Here is a 14,760-nt window from a genome sequence, read left to right as displayed (position 1 = left end):
CTTCACTCTATCACGGATTTTATATGTAAGCACATTTAAATATGTATCGCGGATTTTTCGCTGGTTCGTGGGTGTCAGTGGACAATGGGTCTTTTAGTTTCTGGTACATGCTTCCTCAGTTGGTTTGCCCAGTTGATTTCATACAAGGGACCCTATTGGCAGATGGCTGAGAAGCTACCCAATCAGAGCACATATTACATATTAAATAAAACTCCTCAAATATATTGTGAGCAGGACACTCCTCAAAAAACGCTGAAAGACTACCGTCACACTGCTCCCTTCCTTGCTGGGTTTACTTGTTACTTTGTTGCGCGATATGCTTCCCACACGGTGCTTTGCATACTTAAAAGCCCAAACAGCACCTATTGATTTTTGATTGTTTGCTTCTCTCTCTCTCTCTGACATTATCTGCTCCTGACAGAGGGGGTGTGAGCAGGGGGGCTGTTTGCACCCCTAGAGGATACGGACGCTCGTCTAAAAAATGCAGAAAGACTACCTTCACATTGCTCCCTTCCTTGCGGCTGCTTTGTCACGCGATATGCTTCCCGCATTGGGGCTTCGCATACTTAAAAGCTCGAACAGCTCCTATTGATTTTTGATTGTTTGCTTTTTTCTCTCTCTGACATTCTCTGCTCCTGACGCGCATTCCTTTGAAGAGGAAGATATGTTTGTATTCTTTTAATTGTGAGATGGAACTGTCATCTCTGTCTTGTCATGGAGCACGTTTAAACTTTTGAAAAAGAGACAAATGTTTGTTTGCAGTGTTTGAATAAAGTTCCTGTCGCTCTACAACCTCCTGTGTTTCTGTGCAAATCTGTGACCCAAGCGTGACAATATAAAAATAAACATATGGTTTTTACTTCACGGATTTTCACCTTTCGCGGGGGATTCTGGAACGCAACCCCCGTGATGGAGTAGGGATCACTGTAATAAGGGAGCCTATTCCTTTAAGGAGTTTGCCCAGAATGCTATGCGATTTAAAGCAGAAGGAAAGAGACCAAAAACCTGCTATCCAATCCATTTGAGCAGCAGAGCATTAAGCTTTTCAACAGAAAAATAGTTGCACAACTAATCATGAATACATGTGTTATTTATTTAAAATTTAAACAGAAAATTCACATTATCTTACTGAAACCGATTTCTGGCCACACAGACTACTCCTACATTCTAAATATGATATTCACAGATTAATCCCTGCCTGCAACAGTTACTAACAGTATATAGACAGGTTTCACTTTTAAACTTGGTGCTAAGCAGTGCACAATACACTTACATGGGTTTGTATTTCCCGTGCATTTGTGTCAATACATTTCATTACTAAAAATGTTTGTGATGCACCATCTTTTGGAATGACAGAGACAAAGCAACCGGATGGACAAACACATTTATCCTTTTATTATGATAATTTGTAGGAATTTTTAGAAAATAATCTTACATTCAGTTCTAAGATTATTTTATGCTTATTTTTATAAACAAGGCCCCTCCTTGACAATTTCTGTACTTTGCCCTGCTACACGATACCACAAGTTTTTTTTTTTTTTTTTTAGTAGTTAACTTTGAGCAGAATTTACCAAACAATGTATATATTGAAATAAAACACAAAGGACAATGCTTTATTTAGACTATTGTCAAATATGTTAATGTTTACTAAATACCTGGAAAAATAAGATTGTAATCTTCTCTTCCAGCCTTGAACTGTATAGTAGCATTGCTGTCTTCCATATAGCTCTTTTCCAGGTCTTCACTTTTAATAGTGGATGCATCATTACTGCCACTCTAGAAATTCCAACAAGTAAAAATGTAAAATTTATTCTTGACATATATAGATAACAGATGATTAAAAAGACTTACTCTAATTTAAAGGGGATACTAAAAGGATGCAGAAGGCCAAATAAAAAACATCAAATGTCAAAAACAAAACATGATTAACAAAACAGATCCATTAGAGAAATTAAATGAGGTAAACAGCAGTAATGCAACACAAAAATGGAAACAGAAAGAAGCCCTGAAGATGTGAATGGTACAAATTAGCTAATACGCTTCCACCAAAATACCCCAGGCTGCTAATTTCCTTGTAAGCTTGGCCTGTTCACTGTAACTGAAGGGTGAACCATCTCATAATACTGATAAAACTTTGTGAAAGACTTTGGACTGATTTTTTTTTTTAAAGCTTGTTAATCTCATGATTTATTTCCAAAGAGGCCCAAAGAGAGGATGCTGGTAAGTGCAGTTCATGCGTCACATCTGGCAGTGACAGTTCATTCACATTAGCCAGGATAACTAGAGCATAGGAGTTTGACAGAAATGTTCACCTCAGACTGAGCAAACCAGAATGTGGTTGTGTCTTTTAAAAGTCTTAGTCATCATGAGTCCAACGTCTGCTCTGTAACTTTGTGACCAAGCACAACTTTTAACAAAGTTTTATTTAATTCTGAAATTTTAGTCCAAAGCTAAGGCAAGATCTGAGGCAGTATGCCAGCAGAAAATACAGCTGTTTACATAGGGGTTGACTTACAGCATCAGGCACCTTTGGTTGTTTAGTAAGGAACCATGTGTTGTGTTGCTCAGTCTCTCTGGGTGATCTTGGTGATCTTGGCACCCTATTGGTCACAGTATATATGTCATTTTGATAAACTGTGGTGCACGGCAAGGTAGCCCTTAATCACCAAGAGTGTTACCTCCACTAAGAAAATAATAAAGACAATTTTGAAAAGGAAAACTATAAATAGCTTTGACAGGAAACATGTTTTATTTCATGCTGGTTATAAACCCAATCATAACAGGGTCAATTTACACCCACCATTTAACATAAAATGCTGAACAGGAGGAGACCATGTGTGTGCTAGATACAAGAGACACAGTGAAAAAGTAAAGATGTGAGAAAAAACAGTTCCAGGGGAAAAGTGATGGATATTCTTGTTCTTTTTTTTCTTGTGTCTGGAAACTTCTAGATTTTCTCAGGGCAAGGTGATCGTCATTGGTGGCAGTTTGAATGGGTATGTTGAAGCCAGTGCTGATGGTTATGAGGGAGTATAGAAGTAGAACCAATGTAGAACATAAAAGTTATTATGATGTCACCCAAGAAGCACAGTTTATAAAAAGTTAAGGGCTGTGTGATGGACACTGAGGGGTGCTGTTTATGTCATTCAAGCTGCACATGCTCTGGACACTGAGGGAGAACCCCGACCCATCTCCCCCGACCCCTCCAAGTCTAATAATTGTAACTGTGTGCTATGGGCATCAAGGGGCGCCTATGTAACTAAAGCAATTTACTTTTCAGAAAAAGGTGGAACTTCTCACTGTCATTGTATGCTAGGAAGAAGATACATGCTGCCTACACATTTGGCATTCTAGTCATCTGTATGAGTTGAAAAACCACGCTATGTTCCAATTCCATTCTAACGAAATCCCCATTAAAACCAATTATTTTTTCAGCCCGAGCACTTAATTCTAATAGAAGTTGACCTGTATTCTAAATGACTGTGTCAGATAAAATGTTTTTTTTTCTCAACTGGAGTCCTACATTTTTAAATGGAAAAAGAATGACTTTTCATTTGATATTTCTAACATAAAATAAATTGGCACCATTAACAAGCCACAATGTGTGTTTTGAAAAATTTTACATATTAACATACCGTAGAGCCATAATCGGTCCAATTGCCATGTTCGTCTTCCCAATGCCAGATCCAACGTGTTGTCAGAATAAAGTTAGGTTTTTCCACAGAAGAAGCCGTTGAAAGGCGCCGCACTTTTCTTTTTCCTTGTGTCATTGTATAAAAATTTATTGATGGGGGTCCACTGCTGAAAAAAATGCAGAACAGTCAAGTTTTATTTGTGCTTCTTCATTATTTATCTTTTAAAGTTAGGATGTCAGTTGTCTGCAATTCATTCACATAATTGTACTATGATATATTAAAAGTCATTAAATTCCACTATTGTGTAATGACAGCACACAAAAATTCAGATATACAAACATCTGAATCAATTTACTGCTTATTTGTCTTAAAGAACAAACGCTAAAAAAGAAACAAGTAAACACAAGTGTACAATAGTGGCCAAAAGTTTTGGCAGTGACACAAATGTTGCATTTTGCAAACTGTACTGGTTTAGCATTTTCAGATAATTTTTTTTACATGTTTCTGTGGTACAGTGATCCCTTGCTATATCGCGCTTCGCCTTTCGCGGCTTCACTCCATCGCGGATTTTATATGTAAGCATATTTAAATATATATCGCGGATTTTTTGCTGCTTCGCGGATTTCTGCGGACAATGGGTCTTTTAATTTCTGGTACATGCTTCCTCAGTTGGTTTGCCCAGTTGATTTCATACAAGGGACGCTATTGGCAGATGGCTGAGAAGCTAGATTGCTTACTTTTCTCTCTCTCTTGCGCTGACTATCTGTGATCCTGACGTATGGGGATTGTTCGCACACCTAGACGATACGGACGCTCGTCTAAAAATGCTGAAAGATTATCTTCATGTTGCTATCTTTTGTGCAGCTGCTTCCTGAAACGACATACTGCACAGTGCTTCGCATACTTAAAAGCTCGAAGGGCACGTATTGATTTTTGACTGAAAAACAAACTCTGTCTCTCTCTCTCTCTCCCTGCTCCTGACGGAGGGGGTGTGAGCTGCCGCCTTCAACAGCTTTGTGCCGCGGTGCTTCGCATACTTAAAAGCCAAACAGCCCTATTGATTTGTTTGCTAGAGATTGTTTTCTCTATCTATGTGACATTCTGTGCTCCTGACACGCACTCCTTTGAGGAGGAAGATATGTTTGCATTCTTTTAATTGTGAGACAGAACTGTCATCTCTGTCTTGTCATGGAGCACAGTTTAAACTTTTGAAAAAGAGACAAATGTTTGTTTGCAGTGTTTGAATAACGTTCCTGTCTCTCTACAACCTCCTGTGTTTCTGCGCAAATCTGTGACCCAAGCATGACAATATAATAATAACCATATAAACATATGGTTTCTACTTCGCGGATTTTCTTATTTCGCGGGTGGCTCTGGAACACAACCCCCGCGATGGAGGAGGGATTACTGTATACTAAAGAACAATTATAAACATTTTATAAGTTTCAGAGGCTTTTATTGGCAAATTCATTAAATGTATGCAAATAATCAATATTTACAGTGTTGACCCTTCTTCATAACTTCTGCAATTCACTCTGGCACGCTGGTTCATCAGCTCATGGGCCAAATCCTAACCGATGGTGATCCATTCTTACCTTTTTAGTGCTTGGAGTAGATCACAATTTGTGGGCAGTCGGATGGAGGATTCAGCTGAAAAAATAACTTTGTACCAGTCTTTGGCTGTCCAATCCTTGTACTTCCTGCAGAATTTTGGTCTGTCCTTGATGCTTTTCTTGGAAAGAAGTGGCTTCTTCGCTGCCCTTCTTGACACAAGGCCATTGTCCAAAGGTCTTCGCCTCACTGTGCATGCAGATGCTCTCACACACCCACCTGCTACTAATACTGAGCAAGCTCTGCACTGGTGGCAACACAATTCTGTAGCTGACTCCTCAGGAGGAGGCGGTCCTGGCACTTGCTGGATATTTTTAGCTGATTATTTTATTTCAGGGCCAAAATAAGTGAGAATGGGTTTTTGTGATAAAGTTAACTTTTTATGCAAATAAAGCTCTTTGCAATGAATGAATACACATCTGATCATTCTGCACAATAAATATAAAAACAATGTGAATTGCCACCACAAAAACTGAAGCTACACACTTTGCAAAACACAACATTTGTGTCATAGCCAAAATTTCTGGCCACTACCGTACAATCACTTAATACCACTTTTGGTTCAACATGCTCATATCTGTGTTTTCCTATGGTAATAATGGTACACAGCACTGTCAGCTATACTATAACTATCTTCTCCTCCAGATTCATGTGCTACATTCCTTTTTGCATGTTACTCCCTCTATATAGCACTTTATAGATGCTGTCCTTTTACTTTGTACATAGAAAGTCAATGTAATCAGAATAATAAGTTTAATGTCACTGTGCTCTGTACAAAAATTATTTTATAAATCCACTCACATGTACAGGCCAGGCCAAAGTTAGCACACAGGGGCTCTTAGCATTTAGAACTACTAGGTAAGCATTTGAAGAGAGAAAGGTATAACTACGAAAATGGGCACTGTACTATTTCTGTATGTTAGACATGAAATTGAATCCTCTCCTTGCCTTGTTTGGAACCTAAGTAAGGGCCTGCACGTGGAGAAAACAGTATAAAACACTTGGACAGCAGCCAATTCTTCGAAGCCGATGGACTGATGGAAGATTACGTCATCCGTCCTGAAAACCCTTCCAGCACAGCGACAAAAAATGGCAGACTGTATACATCGAGATCCCACCTTGATAAAGTATTGTCATTCGGCTTCCTCCATCTGTAATGCCGCGTAAATCGTCATTAAAGAAAGCTAAGGTATTTTCTCTTATGTGATTTCTTACCGCCATATCACTATGGGAGAGATATCGCCTTTTAATATTATATCTATATAGTTTTCGGTTACTTAAAACGCTGCAATTACAAAAGAACTTATTCTAACTAGGGAGCTATCGCCCCCTACAGGAAATAGTCGCAAATAAGAACACCCCAATGCAGCTCCACTAGAATTACACTTTATCCACTTTATGAAAAAGAGTAACGTCTAGTCTGTGTTAATGCTTGCACTTTTCCAGTTACGGGCTCTCTGATCCAATAATCCCACTAAATTTTATAAATCTCTTAATGTTTATCCAGTAAATAAAAAGATATTAAGTTTTCATGTATATTCAATGCTGCCAGCAACCCTAAGTTGCCTACTGCATCCCTCCATAGTAGAATCCCATAATTTTTTGGGGGGGAAACGGAAATTAAAACTCTATCTTGCCAGCACCTGACACATGGTGAGAATTAACTCTAGGGCAGATGCCAGTTCACTGCATCACCGCCAGTACACACATACTCTTGTAAACACAAATGTTCCTTCCTATCTGACTAATATAAAGTTGCCAGTTGACCTCATATACATTTTTTGGGAGAAATGCAGCATTCAAACTGCACTTAAACAATTGTAAAAGGAGTATGGTGGACAAAGGTTGATTGATCTTAAGGTTGCACACATATTTTAAAATAGTGTAGCCATGTTGTTTCTGAAAACATCATACATTTTTCTGAGATTTTAAAAGAAATCTAACTGTGGTTTTCAACTCATTGCCTTAATGTCTTGTGATGTCTCACAAACTTTTTCTGAAGTAGGTGAGGTAGAGTCCCACAGTGTCACTGATGGGGCCACTTTTTATGAATTTACATAAATTATGGCACCACTGATGAAACAAACCTACAGTTGGTGGTTTAGCATATATCCTTAAGTCTGTAAAATAAACAAACCAAGACAAAATTTAAAAAATACTCGGTATAATTTCAGACTGGATGCATGAAGCTAGAAAGTACAACTTTTGAGAAAGACATGACTACCAGCAGCAAGATACTATATGGAAGGAATTCAAATTCTAAATAGTATGTTTGGATATACTGTAGGGCAGGCATGTCAAACACACGGCCGGCAACAGAAATCTGTGCAGCCCGCATGACAGATCCTAATTAGCACTAAACTTGTACAAAATGATTACTATTGTTTGTGATTGAATCATTCTGCATCTTCGGCAATACTTATTGACTTTTCTTACTTCTGCCTTCTGACAAAAGCGCATTTTCCCATGGCATTACGGTACTGGAAACATCATCTGCTAGTATAGCCACGAGCGTTGTCCAAATTTAATGAGCTGCGACGTCGCAACTGAAGTGCTAGGCTGCAGCAGCCTGGCAGCAGGGGCGGCCTTAGGCATGTGCAAACTGTGCACCTGCACAGGGCCGCCACGCCAATATATCTATACTAATAAAAGGCAAAGCCCTAACTGACTCACTCACTACTAATTCTCCAACTTCCCGTGTAGGTGGAAGGCTGAAATTTGGCAGGCTCATTCCTTACAGCTTACTTACAAAAGTTAGGCAGGTTTCATTTCGAAATTCTACGCGTAATAGTCATAACTGGAACCTCTTTTTTGTCCATATACTGTAATAGACTGCAGCTCGATGGCCGTGGGAGGCGGAGTTGTGTATCGCGTCATCACGCCTCCCACGTAATCACGTGAACTGACTGTGAACGCAGTACGTACAAAACAAGGAAGAGCCCCAAAGAGCGCTGAAGAAAACATTCATTACACAATTGAGAAGGCAGCGAAACAATAAGAAGCGAGCGAGTGACGCATACAAGCATATTCATAAGTGCAGGTACTGCGGAAACAAAGCACGGTGTAAACCGTAAGTTTAAATTAAGTTTATACAAACGCTCCCGCTGCCGTTTGCAATACCATATTCGCGACACACAAGTTTAATGAGAAGACACGAGGTATAAACGAGACTTTGGATCACTTTGTAACGGAGTTAAAATTGCTGTAGCGAGAAACTTTTAAGTGCCAGGTCTTAGCTAACATTAAATAAAGCCGTGGACATCGCAACATCACACAAGAGGGCGGCTCACGTGAACTGACTGAACGCAGCACGAGTGATCACTTCGATGAATCAAACCTGTTCAAAAAACACATTACGCAATTGATAATGTAGGAAAACAATATGAAGCGACTGACGCATACAGACATATTCATGAGTGCAGGTACTTTGGAAATAAAGCACTGTGTTAACCTAAAGTTTAAATTAAGTTATAGACCTACAAAAGGTTGCCACTGATTTGAGGCAAGATTGCTTTTCTCCTGTACAACTAGACGTTGCATTCTCAAAAGTAAGCTTGCACAGCTTGGTCATATTACAACCGGAGTGCTGAACTAACAACGTGGTATACAAAGAGAACTATAACAATCGTGATAAACGAACAATAAAACAGCGGAGAACCCGTGGATTAAATAAAAAGGCTGCTTCCTTGGCAAAGCAAGGGAAAAGGATGGCCTTATATGGCGTTCGTTTATAAAACAGCGGAGAAGCTGTGTAAAGTCTGCTTCACAAAAAAACAGCAGAGCGCCTTATATGAGCAGGCAGTCAGCTAAAGAAGGGAATCAATAAATAACTATAATCGTAATGAACGAACAAAAAATAGCGGAGAATCCGCGGACTACATAAAGGAAATGGGTACCTGAACAGAAAAGTGAGTCTCAAATAGCTACACAATAACTATAACAATCGTAATAAACGAACAATAAAACAATACAGAACCGCTAAGCAAGGAGAAAGGACGGCCTTATATGGTGTTCGTTTATGAAACAGCGGAGAGGCTGTGTAAAGGCAGCTTCACAAAAAAACAGATCCTTAACAAATTATTATTGGTATATTTTCCCTCAATTTAAAAAGGTTTTCTTTTCTTCTAAATAAAAATTTAAAAGCAGTACTTCGCCGCTGCGAAGCGTGGGGATGTATGTATATATGTATGTCTATATATATATATATATATGTGTATGTGTATATATATGTAGATATATATATGTGTATATATATGTAGATATATATATGTAGATATGTAAATATGTATATATATGTGTCTGTATGTGTATATATATATATATATGCGGGGATTTGGCTATATATATTTATATATATATATATATATATATATATATATATATATATATATATATATATATATATATATATGTAGATATATATATATATATATATATATATATATATATATAGCAAAATACCCGCGCTTCGCAGCGGAGAAGTAGTATGTTAAAGAGGTTATGTAAACATATATATACATATACATATATACATATCTACATATACACATATCTTTGGTTTCCTCCCACAGTCCAAACACATGCAGGTTAGGTGCATTGGCGATTCTAAATTGTCTCTGGTGTGTGGGTGTGTGTGGGTGTGTGCGCCCTGCGGTGGGCTGGCACCTTGCCCGGGGTTTGTTTCCTGCCTTGTGCCCTGTGTTGGCAGGGATTGGCTCCTGTATTTAGGATATAGCGGGTTGGATAATGGATGGATGGACATTTGTATGCATAGCCCCATTTGCCCGTTTTCGTTTTTTTTCATTCTTCAGTAATATTTAAGCAAACCCGGAGCTTGTCAGTTCAAATCCTGGTACTGACACCACTGTGTGACCCTGAGGAAGTCACTTCACCTGCCTGTGCTGCAAAAAACCAAAGTAATGTAACAAATTGTACCTCAGATGTTGCAAGTTGCTGGAATAAAGGCATAAGTCAAATAGATAAATATGTATTATACACATAGGAACTATTCATTTATTTTCAGTTAAGTCATCTGCAGCAAACCTTTATAAATGAGGGTTTCTCCTTTTTAGATAGTGCAAACTGTTTCTTCTTCATTGAGGTTTTCTCTTGGAGAGCTTTTTTCATTTCATTGAAAATTAAAGCAGCAGCTGCCAAAATATGTAGCTTTCTTATTAATTTTTCAACATTGTGTAAAATAACTTTATAAAGTAACATAAAAGGTTTAAATACTCGTTATCCTTTTACACTAAAATATTACTAAAGAGATACAAAAAAAGTAAAATGCATATGTTGTTTTTCTTTAAGGAGATTAAATATTACTGAAGAAAAAAAAAAAAAACTTAAACAGCCAAATGGGGTATGCATACGAACTTAAAAGGTTTAAATAAAACAGAAATATAAACCTGTTATTTTTACTTCCTTAACTTGTGGAGGGTGTATCTTGTAGCAAAGCCCTAAGTTTTTTCATTAAGCCCGTTTCAGTCAATAAGTCTTAAAAAGAGGTGTAAAGATATTGACAATAAGCTATGCAAACCCACCAAGACATGCAATCGTTTAAATCAAGGCGCGAGTCGAAAAACACCATCCGATACTATTAGTTAACGATTAACACATTTCTATATGTATTGTAAGCATACAATACAACTGATAATATGTTGCGCTTATTTATCTGGTGTACTGACATTTTTGCGCGTTTAACGGCTGAAATCTAACATGGTTTGTGCCCTTCAGAATGAAAACAGCATTTACCTTTTTAATAAAAAGCGAGCTTTTAAGCCTGAGAAATCACTCCGTAAATGCACACGTTTAATTCTTGATCACTTCAAACAACTGAACTATCCAGAACATTTCAGGCATACATCCAGCATTCAAACTATGTATAAAAAGCACAACTGTTAAAGGAATTCAGCATTTCTTAATTGAAAATGTTCCTTTAATCCTCAACATGTCTCAATGAGTCGTTCTGGTGGTTTTACTTGACATTTTGATATTCTGGTTAATTGTGTTTGCAGTTGAGATGTTCTTTCCTGATTTATACTTGTTTTCTCGTTAATATTTGTTTCGCTGGTGTTAGTGTTCTGATTAGAGGTTATCCGTCCTTTGATGTCTTGACGGTTTCTTCTTAGAACAGCTCCTATTACGCAATTCCGTCACATACTGGTCTATTGTTTCTCCGCTTTTCTGGAAACATGTAAAAAAACTTGTGCCGCTCAAACGTCACATTGCGCTTTGGGTTGCAATACGTTTCGAATTTTTCAACTATTTTGTTCAATTTCATATTGTCTCCATCTTCTTCAAACTGAAAATTGTTATACACCTCTAGCGGCTCTTCACCAATTACATGTAGAAGCATAGACGCTTTCATTTTTTCACTTTTCCTATCTGCTTCAATCATAGCAAGATACAACTCGAATCTCTGTTTAAATCTTTTCCAATTTTCAGCTACATTTCCCTTTAACTGGAGATTTGGTGGGGGCTGTAATCCTAACATATTTTTTTTCCTCTTTTGCTAGAACGTCTTAGCGCTTTCTCATCACCTTTTCGGGTTACTCACAGACACGCGACTCGTTCAAAAGCTTAACCTCTTCTTCACATTCCTCTTCCAATCCGCCACTTCTGACACCATGTAGTGATCTTGTTAGGTTCGTAGTTTAATCAACACACAGAATTGAAAGATATAATAACTTTTTAATAGACAGACTTTAGAGACATTTACTGTACAAGTTACTAATCGTTCTTTAGTTCACGCCCATTCTCCTACTTGCATCGGCATTCACAGGCATTACTAATCATTCTGTAAGTATCCCCTAATAGACCTTACTAATCAACTATCATTACAAAATCCAACGTGGTTTGTGCCATTCAGAATGAAAACAGTTACCATTTACCTTACGCAATTCCATCACATACTGGTCTATTGTTTCTCCACTTTTCTGGAAACATGTAAAAAAACTTGTGCCGCTCAAACGTCACATTGCGCTTTGGGTTGCAATATGTTAATTTTTCAACTATTTTGTTCAATTTCATATTGTCTCCATCTTCTTCAAACTGAAAATTGTTATACACCTCTAGCGCCTCTTCACCAATTACATGTAGAAGCATAGACGCTTTCATTTTTTCACTTTTCCTATCTGCTTCAATCATAGCAAGATACAACTCGAATCTCTGTTTAAATCTTTTCCAATTTTCAGCTACATTTCCCTTTAACTGGAGATTTGGTGGGGGCTATAATCCTTCCATATTTTTTTTTCTCTTTTGCTAGAACGTCTTAGCGCTTTCTGATCACGTTTTTGGGTTACTAACAGACACGCGACTCGTTCAAAAGCTGAACCTCTTCTTCACATTCCTCTTCCAATCCGCCACTTCTGACACCATGTAGTGATCTTGTTAGGTTCGTAGTTTAATCAATACACAGGATTGAAAGATATAATAACTTTTTAATAGACAGACTTTAGAGACATTTACTGTACAAGTTACTAATCGTTCTTTAGTTCACGCCCATTCTCCTACTTGCATCGGCATTCACAGGCATTACTAATCATTCTGTAAGTATCCCTTAATAGACCTTACTAATCAACTATCATTACAAAATCCAACGTGGTTTGTGCCCTTCAGAATGAAAACAGTTAGCATTTACCTTTTTAATAAAAGGCGAGCTTTTAAGCCTGAGAAATCACCCTGTAAATGCACACATTTAATTGCACATGTTTTAATATGTATGCTTACACAGTATTAAAAGACACTCAAAAATTAATGTCATTTACCTTCGTTCCCGCGTTTGACTCGTGCTGTAAATCTCTTCCCTGTTTTTAGTTCAAGTGATTACGTAGGAGGTGTGATGACGCGATACGTGACTCCGCCTCCTCCATTAGAGTATATGGACAAAAAACAGGTTCCAGTTATGACCATTACACGTAGAATTTCGAAATGAAACCTGCCTAACTTTTGTAAGTAAGCTGTAAGGAATGAGCCTGCCAAATTTCAGCCTTCCACCTACACGGGAAGTTGGAGAATTAGTGATCAGTCAGTCAGTCAGTGAGGGCTTTGCCTTTTATTAATTAGTATAGATATATATGTAGATATATATATATATATATATATATATATATATATGTAGATATGTGTGAATGTATGTATGTATATATGTATGTATGTCTATATATATATATATATATATATATATATATATATATATGTGTGTATATATATGTAGATATGTATATATATATATATATATATATATATATAGATATGTAAATATGTATATATGTGTCTGTATGTGTATATATATATATATGTGTGTATGTATGTATGTGTGTATATATATGTATGTGTATGTATGTATGTGTATATGTATATATGTGTGTGTATGTATGTGTGTATATGTATGTGTATATATATGTTGATATGTGTATATATGTGGATGTGTGGATGTGTGTATATATGTATATATATATATATATATATATATATATATGTATATATATATATATATATATGTGTGTATATGTAGATATGTATATATATGTATATATATGTTTACATAACCTCTTTAACACAGTACTTCTCCGCTGCGAAGCGCGGGTATTTTGCTAGTATTGAATATAAAACAGAAAGAGAAAATAGCGACACTCAGCTGACGGCGATGTGGCCGAAAAACATTGTGTTTCTTGTTAATTAGTACGCTGTATTTACTAATGTCGCTTGAGTCAGAGCAGTAAGCTATATGTAGTATTATAACGTTCTGCCGTAATGAGAATATCATGGGTTGCCACTTGGTTTTCAAGTTACGGACACACGCATATAGAAGCGTGTCATGAGCACGAGGCGGCTATGCAGTGTCCGCAACGGACGTGGCCATCTGCCATGCATAAGATACCATATTGACATTGGCGGGCGAAGGGGCCACCGATTCTTTCTCTGCCCAGGGCCGCCACAAGCCTAGAGCCGCCCCTGGTAGGCTACACTACTGGCTAGGCTGCTGAGACTGGCCACTGGGCAGAACTGACCATCACGAGTAGTAATAGCTTGCATATTTTCACATTTTTTTGCTCTAGTTTTATGTAATTTTGTGCTAGTATTGTAACAAACAGTTAGTGCAGACTACAGCTGAAGTTGGTGAGTTGTTTATTAACAAATTTTTGTGATTTTGAGTTTGTAAAATTAGTGCAGGTCAGGGGGCTTTTCGCATATCGGCTTATTTTATAATATTAACTTTAAAGTAAACTTAGTAAAGTAAAATTTGATTTTTGGAGGATTTGTTTTCCAACTTGAATTACTGAGCAATGAATTCTGTGAGTGTTTTCGTAATTTCAGTTCACACGAACAGGACTTTGCGCTGTTTGCATTACCATACTCTTACAACTTTGAGAATGCGCCTGAGAATATCCAAATGGAATTGATTGAACTGCAGTCAGATTCTATTCTGAAGGCAAAATACAACGAAGTTGGTGTGCCAGGCTTGTATGCTTACCTGCCACCCTCGTATGTGCAGATCCGTAAGTTGGCATCG

General features: G+C 37.5%; 1 protein-coding gene across 2 annotated transcripts in view; it reads right to left on the bottom strand.

Annotated features, from left to right (window-relative positions):
* LOC114654679 (protein mono-ADP-ribosyltransferase PARP12-like) overlaps positions 1-14,760 on the bottom strand; it is a 76,321-nt gene that overhangs the window by 32,136 nt on the left and 29,425 nt on the right. The window contains exons 6-7 of one of the 2 annotated variants that reach the window (XM_028805388.2): positions 3,636-3,798; positions 1,656-1,776 (exon numbers count right to left, since the gene is read on the bottom strand). In XM_028805388.2, coding sequence (XP_028661221.1) covers positions 1,656-1,776; positions 3,636-3,798 — 284 coding nt within the window. Of the gene's footprint in view, positions 1-1,655; positions 1,777-3,635; positions 3,802-14,760 lie in introns of both variants that reach the window. The other variant, XM_028805380.2, reaches the window with a different exon arrangement.

This window comes from Erpetoichthys calabaricus, chromosome 1, assembly GCF_900747795.2.
Source record: "Erpetoichthys calabaricus chromosome 1, fErpCal1.3, whole genome shotgun sequence".
Lineage (NCBI taxonomy): Eukaryota > Metazoa > Chordata > Cladistia > Polypteriformes > Polypteridae > Erpetoichthys > Erpetoichthys calabaricus.
This window is presented reverse-complemented; position numbering and strand designations above follow the sequence as displayed.